The 26,788-nt window shown below is 37.0% G+C and overlaps 3 protein-coding genes across 4 annotated transcripts; 1 reads left to right on the top strand and 2 right to left on the bottom strand.

Annotated features, from left to right (window-relative positions):
* Nucleotides 1–1,204: 1,204 nt before the first annotated feature.
* Nucleotides 1,205–12,544, top strand: LOC127959395 (protein TESPA1). Of its 2 annotated transcripts, none has more exons than XM_052558560.1 (11): nt 1,205–1,427; nt 2,893–3,046; nt 3,692–3,734; nt 4,469–4,509; nt 5,144–5,197; nt 6,107–6,146; nt 6,242–6,340; nt 7,933–8,141; nt 8,230–9,182; nt 11,610–11,712; nt 12,108–12,544. In XM_052558560.1, the coding sequence occupies exons 2-11, from the start codon at nt 2,905–2,907 to the stop codon at nt 12,176–12,178; spliced, it is 1,755 nt and encodes a 584-aa protein (XP_052414520.1). In that variant the 5' UTR covers nt 1,205–1,427; nt 2,893–2,904; the 3' UTR covers nt 12,179–12,544. The 2 variants fall into 2 exon arrangements, with proteins under 2 accessions (XP_052414520.1, XP_052414521.1); XM_052558561.1 differs by having other exon boundaries at nt 1,206–1,427; nt 11,628–11,712.
* Nucleotides 12,545–12,854: 310 nt separating this feature from the next.
* Nucleotides 12,855–17,466, bottom strand: LOC127959398 (RISC-loading complex subunit tarbp2). The gene is made up of 7 exons (XM_052558563.1): nt 17,220–17,466; nt 16,247–16,558; nt 16,056–16,125; nt 15,341–15,458; nt 15,127–15,254; nt 14,858–15,050; nt 12,855–13,881 (listed from the first exon to the last, which is right to left on the bottom strand). The coding sequence occupies exons 1-7, from the start codon at nt 17,270–17,272 to the stop codon at nt 13,724–13,726; spliced, it is 1,032 nt and encodes a 343-aa protein (XP_052414523.1). The 5' UTR covers nt 17,273–17,466; the 3' UTR covers nt 12,855–13,723.
* A 692-nt stretch (nt 17,467–18,158) lies between these two features.
* zgc:66479 (uncharacterized protein LOC327541 homolog) lies at nt 18,159–22,618 on the bottom strand. Its single transcript, XM_052558559.1, has 4 exons — nt 22,188–22,618; nt 19,923–20,401; nt 19,644–19,791; nt 18,159–19,563 (listed from the first exon to the last, which is right to left on the bottom strand). The coding sequence occupies exons 1-4, from the start codon at nt 22,449–22,451 to the stop codon at nt 18,535–18,537; spliced, it is 1,920 nt and encodes a 639-aa protein (XP_052414519.1). The 5' UTR covers nt 22,452–22,618; the 3' UTR covers nt 18,159–18,534.
* Between the last annotated feature and the right edge of the window lie 4,170 nt (nt 22,619–26,788).

Genomic DNA, 26,788 nt, shown 5'->3' with positions numbered 1-26,788 from the left:
TAATTTTATTTTTTTTCAAAAGAAAATAAATCTTATTATGTTCAGTGTTGAGAACACTTGTGGTTCTTAATGTTCTTTTTTGTGGAAACCATGATTATTTAATGGATTATTTGCTGATTAGACAGATCAAAATAACAGCATTTAATTAAAACGTAACTCTTTTGTAGCATAATATATTTCTTTACTGTCACTTTTTATAACTTTAATGCATCCTTGTCAAATAATAATAAAAAATTATAATATATATATATATATATATATATATATAGTGAACAATTACTTTAAATCTGCTCACATTAGGTTAAACTCTTTATTCGGCTTCTTTCATAAACAGACCTGGTTTCATAACATGATCACTTAGAGCAGCTCTCATCTGAGCCTCTTCAGTATTGCTCCCTTTCAACACTCGTCTTCCATCCTTCCTTTTTGCTTACCTCTCCTCTTGCTCTTTCAGTGCCTACCACTCTTTTTCGCTCTTTTCTTCCTACATCTCTGCCATTTCTCTTTCTTCATATCTTTTCCCTCCTCCACTCTTCCCCTCATCCTCCTATTCCCTGTCCTTTTCCACTACCCACTCCACTATTTTTCTAATATCAAAGTTGCCCCCTGAAAGTTTAAAAAACACACAAGATTATATATTTTAATATTGCAAAGCCTCACAGTGAAAGAGAGCAGGTCAGGCCTGTCTTTACCACACCAAATTGATGATTCTTAGTTCACAGTTGTCAAATTCTCTCTGAATTACAAGTTTGGTTCTCAGAAGTGAAACAGGGTGAGAAGATTTGACTGGGTTAATGGTTAAAGTGAGGGTTGTGACACTCTCTAATCATATGCCTCAGACAGTTGCTGTTTACTGGCAGTTTCACTGATAACTTCAAATGTAACACTTCTTTTACAGTAAAGCAAGCCAATGTCAAACATAGAATTCACAAATCCATAATAACAGCCAGATTATGACAAAATAGTTAAAATAGTAAACTATAACAGAGTATTAGATTTAAACACACACACAACAATTTTTGTTTTTCAATAAACCTATAGACATTGTGCGTTAATGGAGCGATATCTTGCACGTCTGTTATGCTTCAACCACCCAAACTTGCTGTGTAAACTGTGTGTAACAGTATTTCCTACAACAGTGTGTGGCCACAACATAGTTGTCATTCTGCTCTTCACAGCAGCAGCACATCTTCCTCCTACAGCTTCCGTCAGTTACAGCGCGTCATGACTGTGGCACCACAGTTTGCGTTGGCGGGCGAATCAACAATCGATCGTGGTTTTTAAGCTAAGGGGTTGAGTCTCCCGTGTGTTATTTTTAGTCATGCGATGGACATCCTTTAAGATGTAAGTGTGAGTGGGATGCAGGACAGTAGAGCGGTGAATTATGCCGTTGCCGTGAGAGTGGACTGATCGAGGCACTTTTAAAGGTAGGTTATGTAGCGTGAGGCGCAATGGAACCCTCCATCCTTAAGAAAAGATCGTTTAATTATTTTCAACTTGCGTATTGCTTTATGTAAGGCACTTTCGACTATGTGTAGCCTATAATACGCGACATTTTTTATAAATGAAAGTGATATGGCAAATGTGGTGTTACTGAACGTGTGTTTGCCGCTTGCGCGTGATTTCCTTTATAACGCAATCTGTCATGTAAGTAACGTTAGCTTAATGTATGGATGACAGCAGGGTGATGGAGGGTTTGAGGGTATAACGCTTTAATTTAGGCTCAGGAAGTCAAAAGAAAAGATTGGATGGGTTGAATTAGCTACTTTTTACATACAGATGCATTTCAATTGAGCTTTTAAACATTTTGTCAGTACAAAAGTTAGTCAGGGGACTTATGTTGAACTTTGGTATAACATCAAGAGGCTCGTGAACAGTAATCCGCTGTAAAAGTATGCGTTACAACGGTACAGCGCTTGAGTACTTTTAGACTAATAACGTTAGATGTATTTACATTTCTTTTGTGCTTTCCATATTTATTATCGGTTTCATTTTTGTAGTCTTGTCACATTTTTTTCACCTTCCGTAAAAAACCGCTGGGTAACATAAATAGCGTCACCCTATTTAGTAGGCTAACGTTAACATCAATGCAGACAAATAGTTTCAGTTAGGATTATAACCATCAGGCGCCATTGTCAAAACACTGTCTTATTACTTAGTACTTATTACATAGCTAATTGTAGGCCTATGTGTTTTATAAAGGATAACAATGTGTTTTGTGTAAAAATTATTTATGACAGCTTACTTTCATTTATAGAGGATCAACATAGCTACAGGATTTTCAATAAAAGCATTGGCCAAACATAAATAAATGGTGCTACTATCATTTTATTATAGTTTTACACTGAAAGCTGAACAAAATGAATAAAAAAATTGCAAGAAATTCCAGTCGCTCTCTGAAAATGTTCTCCCTGTGAGTAAATTTACAGTTAACACACTGACAACTTAGACATTAGAAATCACCCACAGAGGAGTGAAAACACTTTAACACATGACCAAAACCCTCCTGATGTGTCTGTATTAATAAGTTGTTCGTTTCTGCACAAAATAGTTCTGAGGTAGCTATGAAAGAATAATGTCACATATGGCTTAATTTATTTGCGATTTTGCATTTTAAATGACAGTACTGGTATGAATCAGAAGGTTCTAAATCATTAAGCATTAAGTTATTGTAATCATTAGCATCATGAGTTTGTGTTAAGAATTATTTTGATATATAACAAAATCTAACTATATATAGAGGCCTACATTTGAGAGTGATGTTTAGTATTTGTTTCATTTTAATTTTGTAGTCTATCCTGCTGTATAATCTTTGCTTTTTTAGGCAACACCGTTTGTCAGTCAGTCACCGGTTTTGGTTAAATAATCCTGCAAAGTGTTTTCTCGCGGTAGGTGGCCACAGACATGGAGAGTCCTTCTAAGATCGAGAGGCGACAAGCGTGGGCAAGCAGCCGCCACAAGTTTACCGTAAAAGATGCAGGACACCGCAGCTCCACAGCAGAACATCAGTCTCATTTCTCGCTCCAAGATGATGTCTTTGTGGATGGTGAGCATAAGGTTAATGTTTAAAGTTCAGCTGTGGCAATAGTTTGATAATATGGAAAGAGGCTGCATATCTCATTTCCTCTTTAGCATGTGGATTGCTGCTACAGTACCTAATGCAATCAGGGTCTTTTATGGGTTCACTTATAAATATTTTAGTTCATTTTCTTTTATAATTTGGGAAGTATACAGCTTGAAAGCTGCACTTTTATAATCCTTGTTTAAATAGAACCCCACTTGGTTTTAATAATGCATTTTTAGAAACCCAAATGCTTTTTGGGAGCATTGAATGCTTTATTTTGTAAAATAGTTTTAAGCAAAACACAGTCAAGATTTAAAAAAAAAAAAAAAAAAAAAAATAATGTATATATATGTATATATAAATATATTGGACAATAGTTTGGAATAAAAGAGAAAATAAAGTGTATTACAGCATAATCAGGTCACTTTTAAGTTTAGCTTACTAGATTATAACTGCTACTGTCAGAGATAAAAGACAGACCACAAACAGTGCATGGTTACCTCTAGATAAACTCTATTTCCAAAACAGAAAGCTCATTTACACCTCTGTCTCTCTATCACTCACACACCCCCATTCTCAAATAGACAGGCTGAGATCACAATGTGCGTCTTTATTTTGTTTCCACAGGATGCTCTGCTGGAAAAATTGAAACCTGGCTTCAAGGTTGTGGGTAAGTGTTTGTGTGAACGCTTCCTATAAAAGACAGACATTGTGTGTCAGTTGTAATACAATAACAACAAGTGAGTGGAAAACCACAAATGTTCTTGGGTTTATTCGTTGAAGGTCATGCAGGTTAAAAATAATCAAGGACAACATTTTCACAAGGTACCTTCACATGAAAGCTACGTTGTTTTGCTCTATTTATAGATTGTTCTGAGGAAGATTCTGTTTTCAAATTTTCATTTTCTGGATCAGGAAATAGCAGACAAATTTTGACATTTTTGTTATTGTTTCTCACCGTGTAGGTTTTGCAATGTCAAGTTGTGTTAGAGGGGTCATGAATAAAGTGTTTTCAGACAAATTTTGTGTAAAAAAGATAAACACATTTTACACATTGGAAATATATTCTACAAAGCCTATAAATTATATATCTAAATACATTCATAGCAGCGGTAGTCAGATGCCAGACCCAACAGTGCTTGTAAAGCGTGCAAAATTCTGTCTTAATGCCATCTTTGACAAGATGCAAGATATCTTTCTGACATTTGTTTAATAAGGGCTACCAGTACATACTGCAACAAGAATTGAAAGATGTGTTGTGTGCATGTGTGTCTCTATTTTTATCACAGTATTTTACTGCATGCCCGCATCCCACCCACAGACCTTTGCTGATTCACACTTGATAAAAGTGCATTTTTCTTTTTCTTTTGTTTTTCCTTTTTCTTTTCTTCATCTTCTCTGTAGGAATGAAGCCAGTCCTGCCAAAGGCAGTCACCTAACAATAGGTAGGTTGAGGTAAAAACAAGTTTTGGATAACGATTAAGTTCAAAATTTTGAGTTGAAGCATAAAACCAGTGCAACCAAGAGTAGAATTACAAAATATCTCATTTTTACATATGCAATTGTGTAGGCCTTCATAGATTTTCTGTCACGTTTTAAGTAAAATCTATGGAATTCTTTGGTCTATATATATATATATATATATATATATAGAGAGAGAGAGAGAGAGAGAGAGAGAGAGAGAGAGAGAGAGAGAGAGAGAGAGAGAGAGAGAGAGAGAGAGAGAGAGAGAGAGAGAGAGAGAGAGAGAGAGAGAGAGAGAGAGAGAGAGAGAGAGAGAGAGAGAGAGAGAGAGAGAGAGAGAGAGACCTCCCGGTCAAATACTGTGCTGGAAAGCGCAATACTAGTACTTGTCTAAAACTTGGCAAATGACCATGGGATAGGTGTGATAGTCAACAGCTTGCCATGCATCAAAAGGTTTTTAAATGCACTTCATGGAGGAAACCACCCGATGCATGTGCTGAATGTATGCAATGAATAACATCCATTAGAACTGTGCAAAATTCTCATTTTGGAGACCTTGTTAAGCCTTAGCTGTATTTCTGTTTTCTGATAAAACTGCTAAATGTAATTCTACAGGCCCTTCGAGGACAGGTACCAGCTTTGAGGATGATCTGAGTCTGGGTGCAGAGGGTGAGTAGAAGCAACAATTATAACTGTAACTAAGCAATAATTGAGAAGTGGTGACAGCTGTTTTGAGATTGTTCAAGAACATGCATATCACCTTTATCAAACAGTTCTGTTTTGTAGAGTCTAAAAATGTGTATTTTGTGCTAGACCCTTGTGCCGCTGTAATGGATTTTGAATGATTATTGGTTATTTATGATGACAGACCTCTTTCTTGAGTGACATCCTCGTGCTTGTTTGTAAGGATCTCATAATCAGCATGATGACGGTGATTGTATATTATACGAAGCAGCACTGCATTTATGTTTGAGAGCGAACCTCTCCTCACTCCCCCCATGAATATTATCTTAAGTGCTGCATATCATATTGAGCCACTCTTGCATTTGGAAACACACATGCACAATGTTAGATTCACAGATACACGATTATTATGCAATTAATAAATTAATAGTGTTTTAAGACAGTGATAAGGTAAATGAGATATTTTTTTTATGTATGTATGTTTGTATTTATTTTTTATTTTTTTAAAAGGAGTGTTTATTGTAAGGTATAGTACTTCTCAAAAGTTTGGGATCTATAAGATTTTGATAAGATATGCTCACCAAGGCAGCATTTACTTAATACAATTTCAAATAACTCATTTCTATTTTAATATATTGTCAAATGTAATTAATTCATGTGATGGCAAAGCTGATTTTGTAGCAGCAATTACTCCAGTCTTCAGTGTCACATGATCCTTCCGAAATGATTAAAGATGTTGATTTGGCACGCAAGGAACATTTATAGCTGATATCAATATTGAAAACAGTATTGAGAACAGTATTTATTTGAAAAAAAAGTGACCGCAAACATTTGCATACATAATTTTGTAAACATCAGCAGCATTAATTTCAACCTGAATTCTTTATTTTACAGCTACTGCATTACATTATCCATCAGGTGCACCACAGTTTAGGTAAGGAATAGGTTGATTTAGTTTTACCGTTGAGGTACACATTTATGCTTCTAAATCCTACCATAATTCCTCATTTCATTGTGTTTGTATATCAGAAGCACACCACAACACAAACTCAACCTGGCATTATTAAGCATGGGGCAGAGCGTCGCATCCAGTGCCTTCTCAACCACTACCAACAGGACTGTTTCCAGGTAAGAGCATGGGAAAGGCAGAACACACTGGACCAAATAGCACCACATTTAACTGACCTGCTGGATGAAGGTTCCCCACTTAGTGCCTGGCAGGAAACAGCCACAAAAAAAAAACGCTTTCCTGCAGTGTGCATTTTCCTTTCATGCTCAAGATGGATTTGTGCATCTGAAGTCATACTGTAAATAGTTTTGGCAGAGCTAAGCAAGGCGGTTGGCTTGTTGCAAATGTAGAGTGATGCATAATAAAGTAGTACATTTATGCAACCTGTATGACAATAAGACCCTGTAATATAAATATGTGTCCCTCACTAAAGTAGTCCATCACCCAAACTGCTCAGTTATTTTTCATATTTTCTACATTGTTCAGTTCTAACAAAAACAAAATTCCTTGAACTGATATACTATACCCAAATTGCTATTTGAAAGCATGAAATTATGAAACAAAAATTAAACAAATAAACATACGATGAACTAAGGTCTTTGTGAATGACAGGTGCTGGAATTCCGTGGGCATAGATTATGTCTACCTGAGTTCATTCTATACTTTGGTTTCTTATGGAGATGTTCATTTTAACCAGTTAAGCGTTAACCGACTGTTAAGAATTTTGACAGATTGTTAAAATTGTTAAAATAGGCTACACTACACACACACACACACACACATATGTATGTATATATATATATATATATATATATATATATATATATATATATATATATATATATATATATAAAACGTTTTTTAGAGAGAGAAAGAAATATACGTTGCGTAGTTCTATTAATAAGTCGCATTTTATTATTTAATTAAAAAATAGGCCTAATGCTGACTTGAAATGTTTAGAAACATTTTAATAAGCACAGTAAACATAACTATGCTATTTTATTTCCCCTCACTCCACAACAAATCCTTTCAATTAACAGTAGCCTATTTAAAAAAGAACAAGAATAAAAAAATAGCAAAAAAGTTATAGCAACATTGTTGAAGTAGCAAAGCTTAACTTTGTGCGTGCATGCAGCGCCAGTGCAATCACTTGATTTTTCCCCCCTTCTAACAGTGGAAGCAACTTCTCCTTTTAGTCATAAAGATAATTGGAATAGTAAATGCTTTGCATTTATTTGTGTACATTCACAATCAAAACAAATCTTTGTGCATAAAATAAGCCTAAAGAAAAATAGAATGGTGCTTTCTGCCGCCTGTTTCCATTTCCTGTTTCGGAAACTCTGCATTTTTCATTCATTTTCATAATTTATTATTCAAGTTAAAATATATTTCAAAGCTTTATTATGTTTTTCTCAGCTTGCAGAAGCGCTACAGGTGTGTGATGTGATATGAAGAATGTGAATTCTCATGTTCTGTTGTTTGTTTCGCATGTAAAACTAATTCCCAGGAAACAAATGTTAGTATTTTTAATGGGTCCCAGGCACTTATCCTTTCTAATTAAATTCAATTTCTAATTTAAAATGATATTGTTGGTTAACAGTTAATAATAGGTTAATGAGTGTAAGATGTCGGTTAGAAAAAATAACCGAAATGAACATCTCTAGTTTCTTAAATATCTTTCGCTCTTTGTAACATCTCAAAAATTCCCCAGCGTGTCTGAAGTCCTCCAAATGCGTGCTGAAGATGCAGAAGAGACCCTTTTCCAGCTGGGTTTCGGTTGCGAGGAACCGCAGGTCACTGCCCGTATCCCAGTCCGCTTCTTCAATTTCCCATCCCAGCTCAAAGGCATCAACTTCCGCCTCTTTCTTGAATCCCAGCTCTCCAGGATACGCCAGGAAGACCCCTGTCTTTCATTAGCAAGTAAGGAATTCAGTGTTTCAAATGTTGCTGGTAATACAACTATAGAAACATTCACATTCCCTCACCTTCGTCTCTCTTTATTGTGCAGGTCGTTTCCGACAAGTAGAGGCATTGACGGCAATGGCCAATGCCTTCTATTCACTGTACTCCCATGTGTCCCGAACACCTCTTCAGAAGCTTGCACCACCCCAGTTAACCTTCACCTCCCCAATCGTGGAGAGGACTATGTCTCGAACCAGTGTCCGCAGTGAACCGCGCTCCCCTGTTGAAAGGCTAAAAGACACTATCTCCAAAATGTGTTTATATACGGGATCCCGTGGCTCAGACTCCACGTCTCCAAGCAATTCACCTCGTAAGCGTAAATGCAGTCTGTCAGGTGTAGTTGAGAAGAGTGCAGAAGATGACAATGAAGAGTTATGTCTTCAAATGGAAGTAGATGATTTGGAACAAGACTTGGACTGGTTTATAGAGAGCAAGAAAGAACTCGAGGAGGAGACGTACGGGGTAAACCCCGAAAGGACTGATTCCTCAGAGTGTATGCCTTGTCAATCACTATCCGAGACGACAAATGAAAATGTACACAACCTCAGGCATGCATTAGCAGAGTGTACACCTTGCCTAGAGCCAAAAACAGACATGGACGTGAAGTCCAAAGGTTGTGCTCTGCGTTCTGGGCTTTCAAATAGCTCCAGCGTTACCATGGAACCTGTTCCTATCATTGCCCATGAAATCATATGCCCTCAGGTTGTTGAATATGTGAATCAGGCACCTTACCGCTGCATACACACAAATAGTATGGATATCAAAAACTCACCATTTGCACACCAGACAACTAATAAATCTCCTGTAAGACAATCTAATGCAAATAATTTACCCAAGTCAGATCAGTTATGTCAGATCACAATCACTGGATGGGAGGACGACACTACCCTCTCCAACAGAGACACTCAGGAGCAGAGTTCATCCAACATCAAGAGGTTACTAAAGCCAGTAAAACCACTAAACCTGAACAAACAAGGCAACTCCTTCGAGCTGGAAGAGGTATGCCATCTCTTGTCATTTTAATGCATTTCATGCTAAGAGCAGTTGCCCACACTGATTCTCCTATTAGACGTCATTAACAGTATTATCCAACTCTTTATTGCTGAATCCCCCCTAAAACTCCCTCTTTGCATTCCACCTCTGCATAGAGATTCTAATGTGACTAGTTATTAATAATACCTTCATGATATAACTTGTTACACAATTACAGTTGCTCATACTTTGGGTTAGGGATTTGAACAAACCCCAAACCTTAGAGGGACAGTTGACCCAAAATGAGAATTCTGTCATCATCTACTCACCCTCATATAGTTCCAGAGCTTCTATAGAACATAAAATATTTTGAAAAATGTCTGACAAACAGTGAAAAATATTAAAGTGGGTCCCCACTGGGCTTCATTGAATGCACAAAAACATTTAAAGGGGCCCTATTATGCTATTAAAGTCTTGATTTTGTGTTGGGGGTGTACTAGAACAAGGTTGTTCGAAAAGCACATTATTTTTTCACATATTTCACATGACACATGGCATGAATGGCACAAATAGTTCCTGTATCAAATGAAGTCTGGCCTGGGAAATATCATGCCCCCTACCAGCTTCAGGGGAAATATTGCATCAAAATCAAATCAATGAACGTGATTTAAACCTGCATCATTATAACCACTCTAAGTCCGTCTACCTTGGGAAAGCTAGCATGTCGCCCACAAAGTGATAATGTCCGTGCCTTCTCTAGAGCAGCTCAACCAATCAAAAAGCATAATAGGACCCATTAAATCATTCTTAAAAATATTTTTAGTGTTCTAGGGGGAAAAAAGGCATATGGGTTTTGATTTACAAGAGTCAGAGAAAATAATGATGGAAGTTTCACATTTGGGGGGGATCCATTTGAGCCAAAAATGAACCCGCTGCATTGTACTACAAATTTGTCCCTGTCTGCAGTCATTGCCTACTTGTTCAGATAAATTAGTATATGCTGATGTATATGTCGTCTGTTCATGCAATAATGTTCTGTTGTCCTTACTGTTGTCTTTACTCATGTTCTGATTAAAGACAGCAGTAAATACATGCACAGGTGTTGGGGGTTTCTAGAGACCCTGCCCCTTTAATCACTGACTGTAAAGTAATTGTTTTAGAAAAAATGACTGTACTTAACTAAAAAAAAAAAAAAATTCTCAAAGGTTCTAGTACATTAGTAGTGATCAGAGTACAGTACAGATTGAAAAAAATAATAATAATTATATACATACATATATATATATATACATATATATATATATATATTATATATATATATATAAAGTAATTCACTTAAAGAGTTGTTCATGTTCTAGTGGTTGTATTATGTTTCTAGTGACCAGACTGACTTACTATAGATAAGATTTTACCTATACATTATTTCATATATTAATTATAGTATTTTTCTTACCATAAGCCATATTTTTAACCATAACCATATATATAAAGTATCGTCAAAACTTTACCTGTATTGTTAGTCTGGTCACTAGTACAAAGTTTGAGGAAAAAATATTACAACTTTCGGCGAAGTACGGTATTTTTCCCAAAATAATACTGTACTGTACATATAGGGAGATTCTAAATCACATCAGACTTTTCACTAGTAATGTGCTACAACCTTTGGGAAAAAATTTCCAAGTATTTTTTTTTCTTTCTTATAATAAAAGTGTACTGTACTTGTATACATGGATGTTTTCTAAAAATAATACTGGATTGTACATTTATGAAGCGAGGTATTGGCAAAATATCACTAGGTAAATTACAGCTTTTCCCCCTAAAACAAGTACTTTATACGTATAAAATGAGATATTTGGCAAAAGCACATATAGTCAAGTCTGTCAACCTTGTAAAAGAATTATTCATTTGAATGAACAGTTGGACGTTGTTTATGTTTTTGCACTGTGAGTGGAATTTGCAGATGGTCCCTTAAGCAGCCTAAGCAAAATGCAGCTAATATAGAACCAGAAAACTAACAGAGCAATATGACATAAAAAGAGGACATATACAAAATTATCTGAACAAGTAGGCAATTTCTGTAGACAAGGACATGTGTAGTACAAAGCACGAAGCAGTCGGTTAATTTTTTGGCACAAATGGATCCTCATACAGTCCTAGAGGTGAACTGTCCCTGTAAGGATTCAACCTGTGGCATGTACTGCATCTCCACCATGTTTGTTTCAGACATGAATGGTGCCTTTCACACTTACAATTGTCCCCTAATTAATAATGAATGACAGCAGAATCATAGAAAGTTTGACTTGGCCAGTTAGCAACATGCTAAAAACCAAAACGAACACATTAGGAAATGCATATCACACTAAAACAATGATTTTTTAATAGAAAACATCACTCTGGCAATGTAATGATCTAGTTTTCTATACTGTGGCATTGTTTTGTGGCATGATCATGAAGAATAGAGTTTCAATTCAGGTTCACAGTGCAGAGGAAGAGGAAACCACTTCATCAGAATTTTGCTCCACAGTCACATTGTCTGTTTCGACGCATCACCACAAATGTAAGTAACATGAGTAGTCCTTATCATGATTAGAACTCGTGAGGAAAATTTTAACCACTGATTTGACTAATTCTTCATCAGTTTAGTAAAATAAATTCAGCTGAACAGCTGATAATAAGCGAAGTCATCTTTACAAGTTCACAAAAAGCAACATGTCTTAATGTGGCGATAAAGGGAGGTGTTTTGCTGACTTGTTAAAAACACATTGTACGCGGTAAATTGGGTCCAGCTGATCTTGTCTGCCTTATCACATTTCAGGGGAACAACCTAACAGGAAGTTACAAAAAAATTTGCACACTATCGATTTTTTGGTTCACAGAAACAGTTGAAAGTGAATTGTGTGCTTTGAAAATCTAAAATCATCAACTTTTGTAACCATTGTTTCTCTTTACCAGCGTCGCCACTGCGAGGGGACAGTTTTCAGTCAGACAGCAGTGGATATGCTGATGAGGATGTGCACCATTAACCTCTTAACCCCAGAGAAAACATCATCAAATTTCAGGCTAACGAAGCACAAACTGCGTCTACTAATGTCCTTCAAGTCAAAATGAAATGGTGTTTGCAAACCTATCTTTCTAAGTGTATTTGTCCATCGAGAATGACTTTATCATTGGAAAAGCTTGCACAGATAATTCATGCACAATAAGACCAGGAGCATGTATGATCGTTGCTTTTATATTACCCTAATGTGAAAACTAGCAGCCTAGAATGATGCATATGATCTGGTTTTGTGCACTTTTCGTTCTTCTTGGTCAGATGGATAAACTGCTGTACATATTGCCTTTATTTGTCATTCCACAATGGTAATAAATAATTTATTTGAACTATTTCATTTGGGTAGACTGGTTTAAAAACTTGTCTGATAATGCAGAGGTGACTCGAACCCAACACTCTTGATTTGAATACAGAAATGAAACCATGTGAACAATGTTTGTTTCAGCCTTTGCTAGAAAGCAATTCATGCCACACTGCAAATGCATACTATATTTGCATAAACATTCTTCATGTCAACTACTGACATTAAAAGCTATCTCTGATGCCCTCTTGAGGAAGGTTAAATAAGAACGACAGGACTGCATTTTTGCAAACAGGATGAATAGAATTTGCTAAATAACAAATGACTAAATGCAAAAAGTAGAAGATAATGGCAATTTCAAGTTTATTGTTCAAGATAAAATATCCAATAGATTACATATTCACCAATTTGGTACAAAAGACATCAGCGGTCACACAGTCACATACTACTGTTGTTGGTCGTATACTATTATATTGAATATGAATATTTCAGTCTTTGCCAGTCCAAATGTAATGATGAAGCTTGTGAGGCAGAAACACTTAAACACAGAGGTAGATATTTACCACAAACTGTCAGGTCTATGTTAAAAATTATATTTCATTGGCTGAGAAAAAAAAAACTTTTTCACAAATATGTTCTATGAAGCAAAATAAATGTTTACAAATAACTTCTATTACTAAAATATAATGAAAATAAAAATGTAAAAAAGTGAAATATTTACAGTTTTAAAAAAGTCATGCTAGTCTGTTCTAGGTTCATCAATTCATCGAAGTCACAGAGCAAATTAATGGTCATAATTTAAATGGAGAAAAAAAAAGTTAAAAAGACCAACACTTAACAAATAAACAAATAAATTACATCAAAAAATTCACACATACTGAACACCTGTGAACCTTTGCCCTCAGATTTCAAATGAATAGTGTCCCCTGCCTTTGTTTGGAGGCACTAAAGAGCAAGGGCACATGCTTTTGGTGTCATATCCAAGGTGAAAATTAGGCAATCAGTATGTTCTCCAACTGATTTCACAGCTGGTAGCAGTAGGGACTCAAAACAGAAGGGCTTTACAGGCCATTATAGTGAACCTACTGCATCAAACAAACAAGCCCCTCAGATTACACAACTAGGGGCAGAAGAGGTAAGCTTCACCTGATTTTCCTATTTTCCTCTGGGAAGCAAAAAGAAAAATAAATGTTACAGGAGAGCTCTTAGTGTGGTTTATTTCCCCCCTGCCATGATCTTGAGGTACTGAAGGGCATTGTGGGCAGCACTGGCACGTGCTGCATCCAGGCTAGAGGCGAATCCGTGGCAGACGGTAATGGGCTGCGTGGACAACTCCACCAGACACTGGTAAAGGCCACTCAAACTGCGCTCCTCTGAATGAACAAAGTCCAAAGAAAAAATTAGTTTTTAAGAAATCACCTATTAGCATATACACAGCCCTGAGTGAGAAGCTGCATCCGCAATAGTTCTCTTGCTGTAGCTGCTGGAGATACGTCAGCGCCAAAGAGCCATTAAAAGGATCATGTGTTGGGATGAACCAATAACCACTGAGGACACAGTTGCTAAATATCCTTTTCAAAGGAAATGTTCAGAAATTTTTTTTTTTTTTTTTAAAAGTCCTATACTTTGTGCTAACATTTTACACCGGACTGCCTCACAAACGAGGATCAGTTCAGCTCTGGAGTTGTGCAAAGATTGCTTCTGAAAGAGGGATCGATACCAACACTTAGTCTGCAAACGTCTTAACTCCAGATAAAGTAAGATTCATGCATCATATTTTGTTTTCCAAAAAAGCTTCCTGGCTCTCTGTAAGGCTAATGTTGCTAAAGCTACCATTGTCTCTGCCTGTTTTCACTAATGCTGCCTTCACGTTCTACCAGAATGATTGTGAATAGGAATGTGGTAATAAAAAATTGAAATTGAGTTTGCAAGCAATGTGTGAGGTCAGTAACGTGGTCACCGTAACACTGGTATGCCCACAAGCATGAGCTCTTGAAGCTCGCACTTTTCTAAGAAGGGATTAGGGTTGCCTGAACAAAACCCTCCCGCGGACATGAAAATCAACCCGCAGTAACAGTGTTAAAGTAGACCAATTCCGCAGGAAAACCACAGACTTGGCAACACTGGAAGGGAGGCGGGAGCACCAGCTAATTTTCATTTAAAGGGGACATACACATAAACAGAGCGTTTTGGCTCATACCCTAAAAGTGTCAGTTTCAAGAAGCTATAACATTATCTGTGGGGTGTTTTGAGATAAAACTTCACATACACACTCGGAGGACATCAGAGAACACCTTTAAAGCACTTAAATTAATTTAATGTGCATGTTGGACCAACTTAGTATCTCACCTATGTCCAGGTAGCTGACGTCAAAGCGCTGTTCCTCAGAAAGCTCACGAAGGAGAGAACAGAAATTGGAGTCAGGTTGGCCCAGAGGATGACAGCGCAACTGTAGGATCTTCTCCCCGGCGGAGTTCCGCAGAGAGTCCCATGTGCAGCCGAGACCTTTAGACTTCCCTCCCTCTGGTCTGCCACCCGTTTGCTGTTGCAAAAAGATGAATTTACATCAGTCCACCCTAAAACTGCATTTACAGCTTAGTAAATATTGCCCGTCTTACCATACTGAAGGTGTCATCTTCTGCTTCGGCTTCATGGCTGCTGCGCATGTCCACAGGAACATCATGGATACGAGAGAGCATCTTTGCTGCTGCATTTCTTTTAGCAAGCTTTTTTGATGTGCCACTACCTTAAGAACAAGATTAAAGACATTCATTACTTTGAATGGACTGCATATTTAAAAATAACCACTATAGGAAAAATTCAAGATTGTACCTATCTCAACAAATCTCTCCACCCTGCAGGTCATTGTAAACTCTTTGCGGTGTGCAGGTCCAGATTCTTGAGTGACTGTGTACTCGGGTAAACGCCAGCCTTTTTGCACCACTAGCTCCTGTGGAAATCACAATTAAAGCAATAACTATGAGTTTCATGATATTGGAATCAACAATATATTTGTTAGGTGATAACAATAACATCACCAATATAAATGCTGCTTAAAAATAACTATTTAATGCAATCTCTAACAACAAATTTAATAAATATATATAAAATTAAAAATTTAATTTATGCATTTAGCAGACGCTTTTGTCCAAAGCGACTTACAGTGCATATATATATATATATATATATATATATATATATATATATATATATATATATATATATATATATATATATATATATATATATATATATATACACACACATACACAGGTGTATATATTTGCAACTATATACACAGTTAAAACTACAAGCACAGACAATATCTGCTTCCAATATGCTAATATCAGTAAATATAATTCATGCTTAATTACCACATCAAAAAGCAACAGCAATGACTTTTCTTAGGCTTGTAATCTAATATGAAGTATGAAGCATACACAACATCTGCAGCTTAATCATATGTCTTCTAGAAATGAGGCACATGTTTCTGCAGATTCAGTCATATTTATGTAATCTATTCCAGCCTTGAGTTATGGCCACTCACCTGCAAAGCTCCAACTGGATTGCACTCAGCTTGTTGCGTTGAACCGGAAGATTTCATCTCTGACTGAGGGCTAAAACACATTTGAGAAAACACATGATATAAAGACAGAAACCTCTGTTAATTCTTCAGTTTTGAGAAAATGGATCTTTGTGTAATGTGTTTTTAAAATGGGAACACAATCAGATCTTTACCATTCTCCCTCCATATCAATCCCGACAAACCCTTCTCCCTCCATCCCATTTCCTCCGATCCCTCCAAGCATTCCTCCTTTCAGCATTTTCAGGGCAGCTTCGGCGGCTTTGTGCTTGGCAGCTTTCTTGCTGGGGCCCTGGCCGGTGCAGTTGATGTCTCCCACAGACACGCGGAAGGTGAAGTTGGGCTGGTGGGCCTGACCCTCAGCCTTCAGCAGGTCGTACACTGGAGTCTTGCCTATCCGCGTTCCATATTCCTGCAGCAGACTGATGGGCGTCTTCCCGGGGTTCACAGCCAGCATTTGCTCAATACTGTGAGCAGAGAAACAAAGCAATAGAGAGAAGGATTAGATGTTGCAGTCTAATTAGACTCTAATGTGACCCTGGACCACAAAACCAGTAAGAAGTAGCACCGGTATATCTGTAGCAATAGCCAACAATACCTTATAAGGTTCAAAATTATAGATTTTTTTAAATATTCAAATAGCTGTATCTCAGCCAATATTGTCCTATCCTAACAAACCACACACCAATGGAAAGCTTATTTCTTCAAATGTCAGTGTCACAAATATATATAACGTTATATTAGAACTTTCGGTTGGAATCAAAAGATATTCACGTTTCATTTGGACAGTGATTCTGACGTTCGATTAAGGAAGTGACGTTACTTTAAACCTTCCTTTTAAATAGTGATACAAATGTCAAATGAGATTATTTGTTTAACAGTTTAGACAATGATTTGAAAGGTCGCTTTAGTGATTCAATCATCATTAGATTGACTGTAATGTTCGAATGTAAGAAGAGCTATGCAAACATCCATTAAAGTGTGTAGGAAAGCAGGAAACGCTGGGTATGTATGTGTTGTCATTTAAAAAACGAAGTTTATTCGTAAAATATAAATATAACTAACAATTATATTTTGTCGTGGTCATTTAACGAGCTTACAGCCGGTCTGTTGATGATTCATCTTTACCTGGTATACCCAGAGTTTCTCTTGCCGTTATCCGGGCTTTTCTCGTCGTTCATTCCCCAATAACAGATAGAGAGCTGACTTGTTTCGGACTGCAGAAACCCCCCGAGGTGACTGTAATCCCCCTGATATCATTAATAAGTTTCCGAGCGGGAATGACTGAGGCACGAGGAGACAGTACACCCCACTCTCTCACACCATCCCGCATCACACAACACAACCGGACGGAATCATGAAGCGAACCGAAAGAGCTGCCATTAGCTTTCATAATAAAAGTCTCGACATTGACAAATGCCACAAAGCCTGTCAAAAACAGTCCGGGTCATATTTCACCTTTAATAATAATAATAATAATAATAATAATAATAATAATAATAATAATAATAATAATAAAAACGCATTCAAATTGAACATTGAGGATAATCACAATTACAAATAAGCAAATTTTAAAAATATTTGCCAAGCAACCTCTTGTCACGACAACATTATACTTAATGTTTTAAATGGGCTAAAACGCTTTAGGCAAAATCTCTCCCCTTTTTTCCTCAGTAAAATGATTTGCAAAGTATTCTGCCCTTAAATATTATTCTTGATTCTTAATTTATTATCTTTTATAACTTATGTTCCTGTTAATTTATGTCATAACAGCACAAAGAGAAAAGCTGTATCAAATTTAATTACGGTAGCAATATTGCTTGCCTTAGAACAGCACTATTGGGACTTGGTTTCAGTATAACTTGTGGTCTGGTTGAGAAGGGCACAAGGTACACATCTCGTCTTTCAGGCATTTGATGAGCTCAAATAAGCACTATAGTTACAAATGGGACACACATGTCCCCAGTGTCCAGGACCAGCAGCACATTCCTGAACCCCTGACCTAAGAGCTGCAAATATACACACACACAGCATGTGTCCCATTTCAACAGACAGCTAAACACCAGATGAGAGAGAGGCTGGGATAGGGAAATAGTTAAAAAAAAGATAAAAAGCTGTTTATTCAAGTGACACTCCTGAGGTTAGTTAGCTGGCAAACTGCTATATGAAAAATGCGTGTAACCTAGTACAACAACATCAACACACTCTACATTTCAGTGTAAACAGAGCACTTCAACATTTTAAGAGATATCACTAGAAAAACAAATTCACCATTGGATTTGAAAAACTCATTGCTAGGTTCAAAGTTCACTTTCGGGTATACAACATAAGACTGAGGAACATTTCAACAAATGTGAAATCCTATGCATCACATGATTCATTTGGGATCATTTCAAGTCCTCAGAAAAAGTATTTTATTTTGAACCATCATCCTCTCAGAAACTTAACTTCCATTGATAGAAATGGCTTTTTCATCTAGCTCTTCCACAATCTCCTCAGTAGGGTTTTCTTCTTCTTCTTCTTCTTCTTCTTCAGAGTCTTGCACGTGTTCTTCAAATTCTTCCAAGTCTTTCTGCTTCTCAGTTTCTTCTAATTGCTCCTGTGATGTCTGCTCCTGACTGATATCTTCAACTACCTGATCTTCAGAGAAGTTGTCAACAGCTTCTGACACACTTTTGTCAGCTCCTGTTTCTTCTATGGAAGCTTGGTCTTCCACATCAAAAACAACTTCTTCTTCTTCTTGGTCTGGAATCTCCTCAGTTATTTCATCTCCCTCAGCTACTGCTCGCTCTTCAATAACATCTCCATCGTTGACCTGAACGTCCTCAGATATTGCATCCCCTTCAGTTACTGCTTGCTCTTCAAAAACATCTTCATCGTTGACCTGAACTTCCTCAGATATTGCATCCCCTTCAGTTACTGCTTGCTCCTCAATAACATCTCCATCGTTGATCTCAACTTCCTCAGTTATTACATCCTCCTCAGTTAATAATTGCTTCTCAACAGATTCTTCTTCCCCGAGGACCTGAACCTCCTCAGCTGGTACTTCCTTGTCAGATACCTGTAGCTCCTCTGCCATTTCATCCTGTTGAGTTACTGCTTCCTCAATAATATCCTGGTGGAATGGAACATCATCAGCTTGTTCATTCTCCTCAGTTACAGCTTGCTCTTCAGCAACATCTTCTTTGACTTCAGCTTCCTCAGGAATTTCATTCTCATTGGTTTGCTTTTCAACAGGTTCTTCCCCATGAACCTGAACATCCTCAGTTGTCTCGTCCTCCTCATGTACTACTCGCTCTTCTTCTTCATCATGAACCTCCTCTACGGTTTCCTCCTCAGTAATTGCTTGTTCCTTTGTTTCTACTTCTTCATCCTTGATCAGAACTTCCTCCTGAGTTGCTGCTTGCTCCACTTGCTGCTCTTCTACTGAAATATTTTCCTCTGTACTGGACTGCTGGCTTTCAAATAACATCTGAAACATATAAAGAAAATTAGGATGTGACATGTCAAAATGATCATATGTGGGGAAAAATGAAACAGTTAGGACTATACCTGACTCTGGATGATCTCAATTTGGGCAGCAAGGTGAGAGTGAAGACTATGAGTACTCTTTTGATGGTCCTCCAGACTCCTACGGACTGCCATAAGCTGCTCCTCGAGAACTTGGGATCTTCTTGCCTGTTCCATCTCCAGGAGGTCTCTAGCAGAGAGAACAAATAAAGATGAATTAGGAATAATCTTTATCAGTAACAACACCAAACTGCTAAAGACCAGAAATGGTAGAGATAATACCATAAACTAAGATTCCACAAAATCCTTCAGGTTACTCACTTGATGTCCATCACCTTCTGTCTGTTTCTTTCAAGAGCCTTCTTATTGCTGATAAAGGATTCCTTCAGGCTTGAAAGTTCCGTTCTTTGTTCCTCCAACTCAGATGTGAGACCGTCTATAGTGGACATCTGCTCGTCAAGACGTGATTTGGTGACCAAAACAGTGTCTGTGAGCCCAGAAATGGTAACAGCTACCTCGGAGTTGGCAGTAAGGATAGAAATAAGCCTCTGCTTCAGTGTTTCTATTTCTTCGGTCTTATTCTTGACCACAGCATTCAACGTTGCAGTGGAAACAGATTCCTGCTGGAGTTCAGAAAGTTTGCCATTCATCTCAGACTGAAGAGACCAGAATTGGTTTTGAAGATCCGTAGATTTTATTTTTTCTGAAGTGGCCAGTGCAACATCTGCCTTTTTTTGGGCCTGTGTGAAGGCTTCTTCCAGTGCTTGTAGACGTTCTTCAAAAACACCCACATTGGCAATCTAGATAAACAAAATATTTTATTTGCAATGAAGATCTGACCAATATGCAGCATTTCACCAATTTAGATATTTATTGAACCTAATCACTTTCATGTCCATAAACAATTCTAGTTAACATCTGAAAATTCATCAATCATACATTAAATCTACAGTGTTTAGTAATTAATAAATAATTTCACACAAGTCCACTTTTTACACCATAACCGTTTGTTCATGACATGCTCTCGTCAGTACAGTTGGCAGCTAGTTACACTAGCAATGAGTTCTATAATTCAACTGATTCAGAAGAGGAAAGTATTTTAAAAACGATGGCAATGATCTTTGTATTAGGTAGTTACCAAAGAAATGTCATGACAATGCATACATTAATGTTATCATAATTTGATTCTAATCTTAAAGGGGTTCACTTTTTTTCAATTTCACTTTTTTTTTACGTTAGTTAGTGTGTAATGTTGCTGTTTGAGCATAAACAATATCTGCAGTTTCAGTTATGACACTGAAAGTTCAATGCAAACGAAGATATCACCTTTTAAAATTATGGCAGTTTAATGCCTACACAAATGGCTCGTAGGAACTACAATGAGTTACTTCCTGGGTTTGTGATGTCACAAACCCTGATAAACCCCAGCCCCCAAAACATGCAACCTGACATGCCATGTTGCACTGCTTTAGAGAAGAGGAAGAGTTGTTGCCATGCTGTCAAAACTAGGGGTGCACGAAAAAAATCTATTCATATATAAATCGTGATTCTGTGTTCTAATGATTCTAATGGATTCACAAGTTTCAAAATCAATGTTCTAAAGCAGTGTTTCTTAATCCTGCCTTGCATCCCGCTGCTCCCCCCCCCCTCCCCCCCCCCTCACCAACACCAGTGGCATTTTAAAACATCAAGAGCAAAAGCTGGTGTACCCAACAACAACACGTGGTTACGATTAACCCGTCACAGCAAATGACATGGAAAGATTTCCTAGAATGTTTTCCACAAAGGGGTCTATTGAGTTTAAGTTGCTGTAAAACCACTGACATTTAAAATAGAGACACTTCTTTTAATACAAATTCAAATAACATTTGATGAATTAAGAGTACTACTTATGCTAAAGGTTTCATTATTTTACAATAACATTATTTATGCTCTATTTATTGGCAATGAGAAATTTAACCCAAAGTTAATGGAATGATGGTGTACTGTTTTATTGGATGTAGATTTGACAAGACTTATTAATGTGAATGACAACATTTAGTCAGTTCTACAAATCACCAGTGATAGGAAAAATGTGTGCCATTTTAAATGAAAGGGTTACTTTATACATAATATTCTGATCAGTAATGCAGTGCTGCCTGCCTTACAAATGAAACAGTAATTTACGTATTTATTTATCTTTACTTTTACATGTTGGTTAGGATACTATTTGGATAATGTCCTTTAAACAGGCCATCCTGGCAAAAGGAAACACGATCCTCCTCGACCAGACTATTAATGGCCTTGGAGCAACATGACACAATTCAGCGAAAGGAATATTCGAATGACACATGAGGCATACATTCAAGCCCGTTAGTATTATGTATTTTTTACAATCACATTACAAATGATTCAAAATATTGACCAAAATATATGAACTTGAGCAAGAGTGCGCTTAGTACATAATGTTCCAATGCGCATACAGTGTGTTTTCCTGCGCGTAAAAGTAATGCATTGGATTATTTGATTTAAAAGTGAACTTGCAACAACAAACAATTCAATTTTTATAACTAGTTAACTATCCTAAAGTATTTCAAAATCGTATACCTGTGCATTACCCATTCCCAACTGCTGTTGGAACTTTGTTATCCTAAGTTGCATTGCATTGACTGTCTCTGCTAGACTTTCGATGGTTTGCTGCTGCTGGCTGCAGAACCAGACTGCCGTTGATCCCCCGACAGCGAAAATAAAGAAAACAATGGCAGGGACTGCATATTCTTTAAATCCCCTCGGTGGTGTTACAGATGGCGTCTCCAAGAGCAGCAAACTGTCGTCCTGTTTATTGGTACCTTTTCCTTTGCGCTTGGTCATCTTGTCTTCGCGGATGATCTACACTATCTATACTGTAACACTCCCCCTTACTCAGTGATTTGGTTAGCGCTCTATCCGACCTCAACGCGGTATTATTGGGCCACAACGACGGGGAACAATCAAAAGAGAACTTTCAAGCACGAGGAGCGTGAGTTAGGGGGCGTTGTGCACTGGAGGCGGTCTCACTTTCATGGTGGTGTGCGCCACGTACAAACTTACCTTCAGAATCTTTGTCTGTCTGTCTGTACTGATCCTTAAATCTGGTCAGTAGGCCTATATATTATAAAATATTTTGATTTAATATCAAGAACATTGTGCAGTTTAATTTTATTTCTCTTACTCTGTTTTACACACTCTCGAAAACTTTCAGACTGGTTGATGATGAAGTCTCTCTTTAGATTTACAGCAGGCATACAGTGCGAAGACTTTGGGTAGGTCGTATAAGGATGAGAATTATATTGCTCTATTTATTTGGCTCCAGGAGTCTTGGTTGGTCCAAACTTCTGTAATTTTGAACAATGATTAATACTATAAAGCTTTGCATCTGGCTATCAATTGAGTTTTATTGAATGTAAACATAACTAATGGCTGGATATCTTTGCCTGCTGTGACTTTATACACTAGATTGTCACAGATGGCTTCTTAAGGGTAACCTGATGCTTCTAAAGAAATGAAACATGATTTTCTTAGCTGATACATAGGTAGACAAAAAGACAGATCATTCAATACACATCAGTAAGATCACATCAATTATTACATTTATTTCACTTTCAAGAAATAAAATAAACACAGCCTGTGTTGTTTGAAGTTTCTTTACTCTGTAAAATAAGAAAACAGAAAAGTAGAAGTGGCTGCATAAAAGGTAAAATCATATGCATGATAAACCTCATATCTAAAACATTAACCGAAATAGGTTACTTAATATTAAAATAGAAGACATACCTTTGACTGTAAGTAAGGCGGAGCACTCATCATGACCAAGAGGGCTTTCGGCTACAACCTTGTTGATAAAGTCATGCTATATGTGAATGTTTCTGAAAGAGATGAAAACATTGCAAAAAAGTGATTATATAGTTCTAGTAATGTCCGTTTTTGGTCTCCTCACATTGTGCATCACAATTATCTGTTTGTTCATTGGCCCAGATAAAGGTTCAATATAAGCTGGAGGGCTGTGAGCAATTTATGAAGCATATGAAGTGCACACCATCACTGGCAAAACAATTATTCAGAGTTAATGTAATAGGCCACCATGTACTGCAGCAGTCAACCTAATAGGAACAACATTTTCAGAAGATGGAGGAGATAGTTTAGTGGTGATGTGTCAGGGACAGCATCACAAATCCCAGAAGTATAAACCTGGATAAGGGTGACCCATAAATAGAGTTACATAGATCTTCTATCATCACTGCACCCTTGAGCAAGACACTTATCTCAGGCTTCTCCAAGGGACTTATTGCAATTAGTGTTCTGTAAATTGCTTTGGGAAAAGGTGTCTGTTAAATGGCAAGTAGCCTAGACCACTGCACTGGTTGTAATGCAGCCGAGACCATTGATTGTTCAAACCTCATTTGTTTTCAGGCTTATTTATTTGGGTAGTGGATGCATAATGAGACTATGGATTCTTTTTCATCACTAACAAGATTTTAGATTGAAATGTATATTAATATATTTGACATTTAAATGTCTCTGAGGCAATGCAGTCAAAAAGGGATAGTTGGACCAAAAATGAAAAATCCATTCATTGACATTGACGAGTTTCTACCCTCTGCTGAACACAAAAGAAGATATTTCAAAAATGTTGGTAACCGTACAGTTGATGGTAGCCATTGACTTCCACAGTAAGTTTTTTTTCCATAAAGTTGGTGGCTCCCATCAACTGTTGGTTATCAGCATTACCAACTTATCTTCTGAGTTCAACAGAAGAATGAAACTGCAGGTTTGAACAACCTGAGGGTGATTAAATGATGAAAGAAAATTAACATTTTTAGGTGAAATACCCATTTAAATTCTGTAGTAAAAATTAAACAATCAGTGCTGTTTAAAATAGATTTAAAAAGTATTTCATTTTAAAACTCATCCACAAATCATCCACAAACCTCTTTTTTTTTTGTGATTCCCCAAACTGGAGACATCGAGGGCTCTGAGTGACCTATATCATTTTTGGCAAACACTCTGAAATTGTACTCTCTTCCAGGCAAGATGTTAATGACTGTGAATTTGTTGTTGAATAAACAGTCAACGAGTGTAAGCCATGTTTGCTTGACAGAGACCAGCTTCATCATCATGTAATGCAGATGGTTGTCTCGTTTCTCATCGGAAGAAGGAGTCCATGACAGAGTCACAGTGCCTTGGACATGCTGTTCCAGTTCTATGGCAGTCCCTCCAGAAAAACACAGTTTTTTTTGTGATTGTTGCGGGCAAAAATCCTTGATTTTGCGGCACGTTTTCTTAAAAAATGTGATGGAATATGAGGGATATTTTTGCAATTTTATGCGATGAAACTGCGGTTTGATGAAAACTAGAAAAAAAGGTGATTTCCCCCAACACCTTTTTCTCACTAGGCTACTACCTTAATGTAAAGAGTAATTTCTTATTACTACAGGAACATCATCCTTTAACCATGTTATGTCTGGTGAAGGAGAGGCATGTGGATAAAATAAAACAAATACTCAGTCCTGATATACAGTATTATACAAAAAGAGTGTTCATATTTTGTCACGTGTGAATATGCTTTTGGTAAAATAAGATATATTTTGATACCCTACCTCAAAACTGACACTGACATGAACAGTGCTTCTAGATTTAACAACCATGAAACTTTTCATTTTTTTGTCAGTGAACTTTGGCTTTACTAAAAAGTGAAATAAGGCAGATTAACTTATCTTTGTGTGAACTCTAAAGCAAAAATGTAAAGATATTCAAAAAAAAAAAAAAAAAAAAAAAATACAAGATTCTTTACCTGGAGGAGGCATGACAATGACGTAATTGTCGAAGCTCTGTGGAAGCCCCTCCTTCATTGACTGCGATCACTCTAACCCAATACATGGTCATTGACTTCAATCCTACAGCAGTGAAGGAAGTCTGAATCACTAAGTTTGTATTGCAACGGCTCCACTCAAGTTGGTCTGTGGGTCTGATTTCCACAAAATAGCCTTTTGCTTCATCTTCCTCACCTTTGACTTCCTTAGGTTTAGTCAAGAGACAGACTGGTGGAGCTCGATCCAGTTATTTTGAGGTCTTTGACCTTACCAGGAGGCTCTGGGAACAATAACATCACAAATATTTTTGTACTCTATCTGGCAAATAAAAAATGTCAGTATAGAGTGGTATTGAGTATAAATTTGTTGAGCATGTCTTACTTTTGGGGTCCCTTGCGATTGCACATTCAGACGGCCCACTAGGTTCCCCAGGCCCACATGTGTTAATAGCACTTATTCTGAACTCATATTCCACACCTTCGATTACATCTTTTACTGCATAATTTTTGTCTAAATATAAAATGAAAAAATTAAATTGTGCTGTATTTTAAATGAGAGTCAAATTGGCTACTTTAAATTAAATTAAATTAATATTTGTAATATTTTATTTAAATTATATCTACATTTATTTTCAGTACCTCTGATTGGATCGTGTTTTGGGTTTGCTTGACTCCAAAAATTGCTACCTTTTTTGTGTTTTTCAACATTATATCCAATGATACTGGTGAAAGCCAGGCCAAGTTAATGCAGTCGTTAAAGGCACTGACTATTTTAGGAGGAGCAGGTGAGCCAGGGAATGCTGAGAACAAAAAGAACACATTATATAAACCACACTTCCTTTTTTTTTTTTTTTTTAAAGACTAACAACTGATAATTTACTACATCAATATACAGTAAGAAATCAAGAATCTCACCCAAAGTGCCAGCAGCAATATCATTAGCTGTCAAGACTTCACTGGAGCCCTCCAATTTTTTTGCCCGGATTCTGTAGCAGTACTTTTCGACCATAGAGCTTACACTGGCAAATAATGTAAATAATCAATTATGTCTCCTACAAAATGTAATGCATGTTACTGCCAATTCCATGTTAATGTGCAAAGTGAAAAGCAAAAAAAAAAAAAAAAAACACCTACCCTTCATATTTAATACAGCCTCTGATTTACGTCCTTCTGCCTCAAACTTATATTTTCCAGCATTTCTTTCTTGGCAGTCATGGATGATTAGTTTGTGGTGAGCCCCATCTTTTACAATCATAACTCCATCCTTAGACTCCAGCTGGTGTAAAATAAAAAATGCATTTAATTTTTGTAATGCATGATATATCCACTACCAGACAAAAGTTAAAACTAACTAGGATTT

The sequence above is a fragment of the Carassius gibelio genome, chromosome B6 (genome assembly GCF_023724105.1).
Source record: "Carassius gibelio isolate Cgi1373 ecotype wild population from Czech Republic chromosome B6, carGib1.2-hapl.c, whole genome shotgun sequence".
Lineage (NCBI taxonomy): Eukaryota > Metazoa > Chordata > Actinopteri > Cypriniformes > Cyprinidae > Carassius > Carassius gibelio.
Note: the sequence above shows the minus strand (reverse complement) of the source record. Positions and strands in the feature narration are given on the sequence as shown.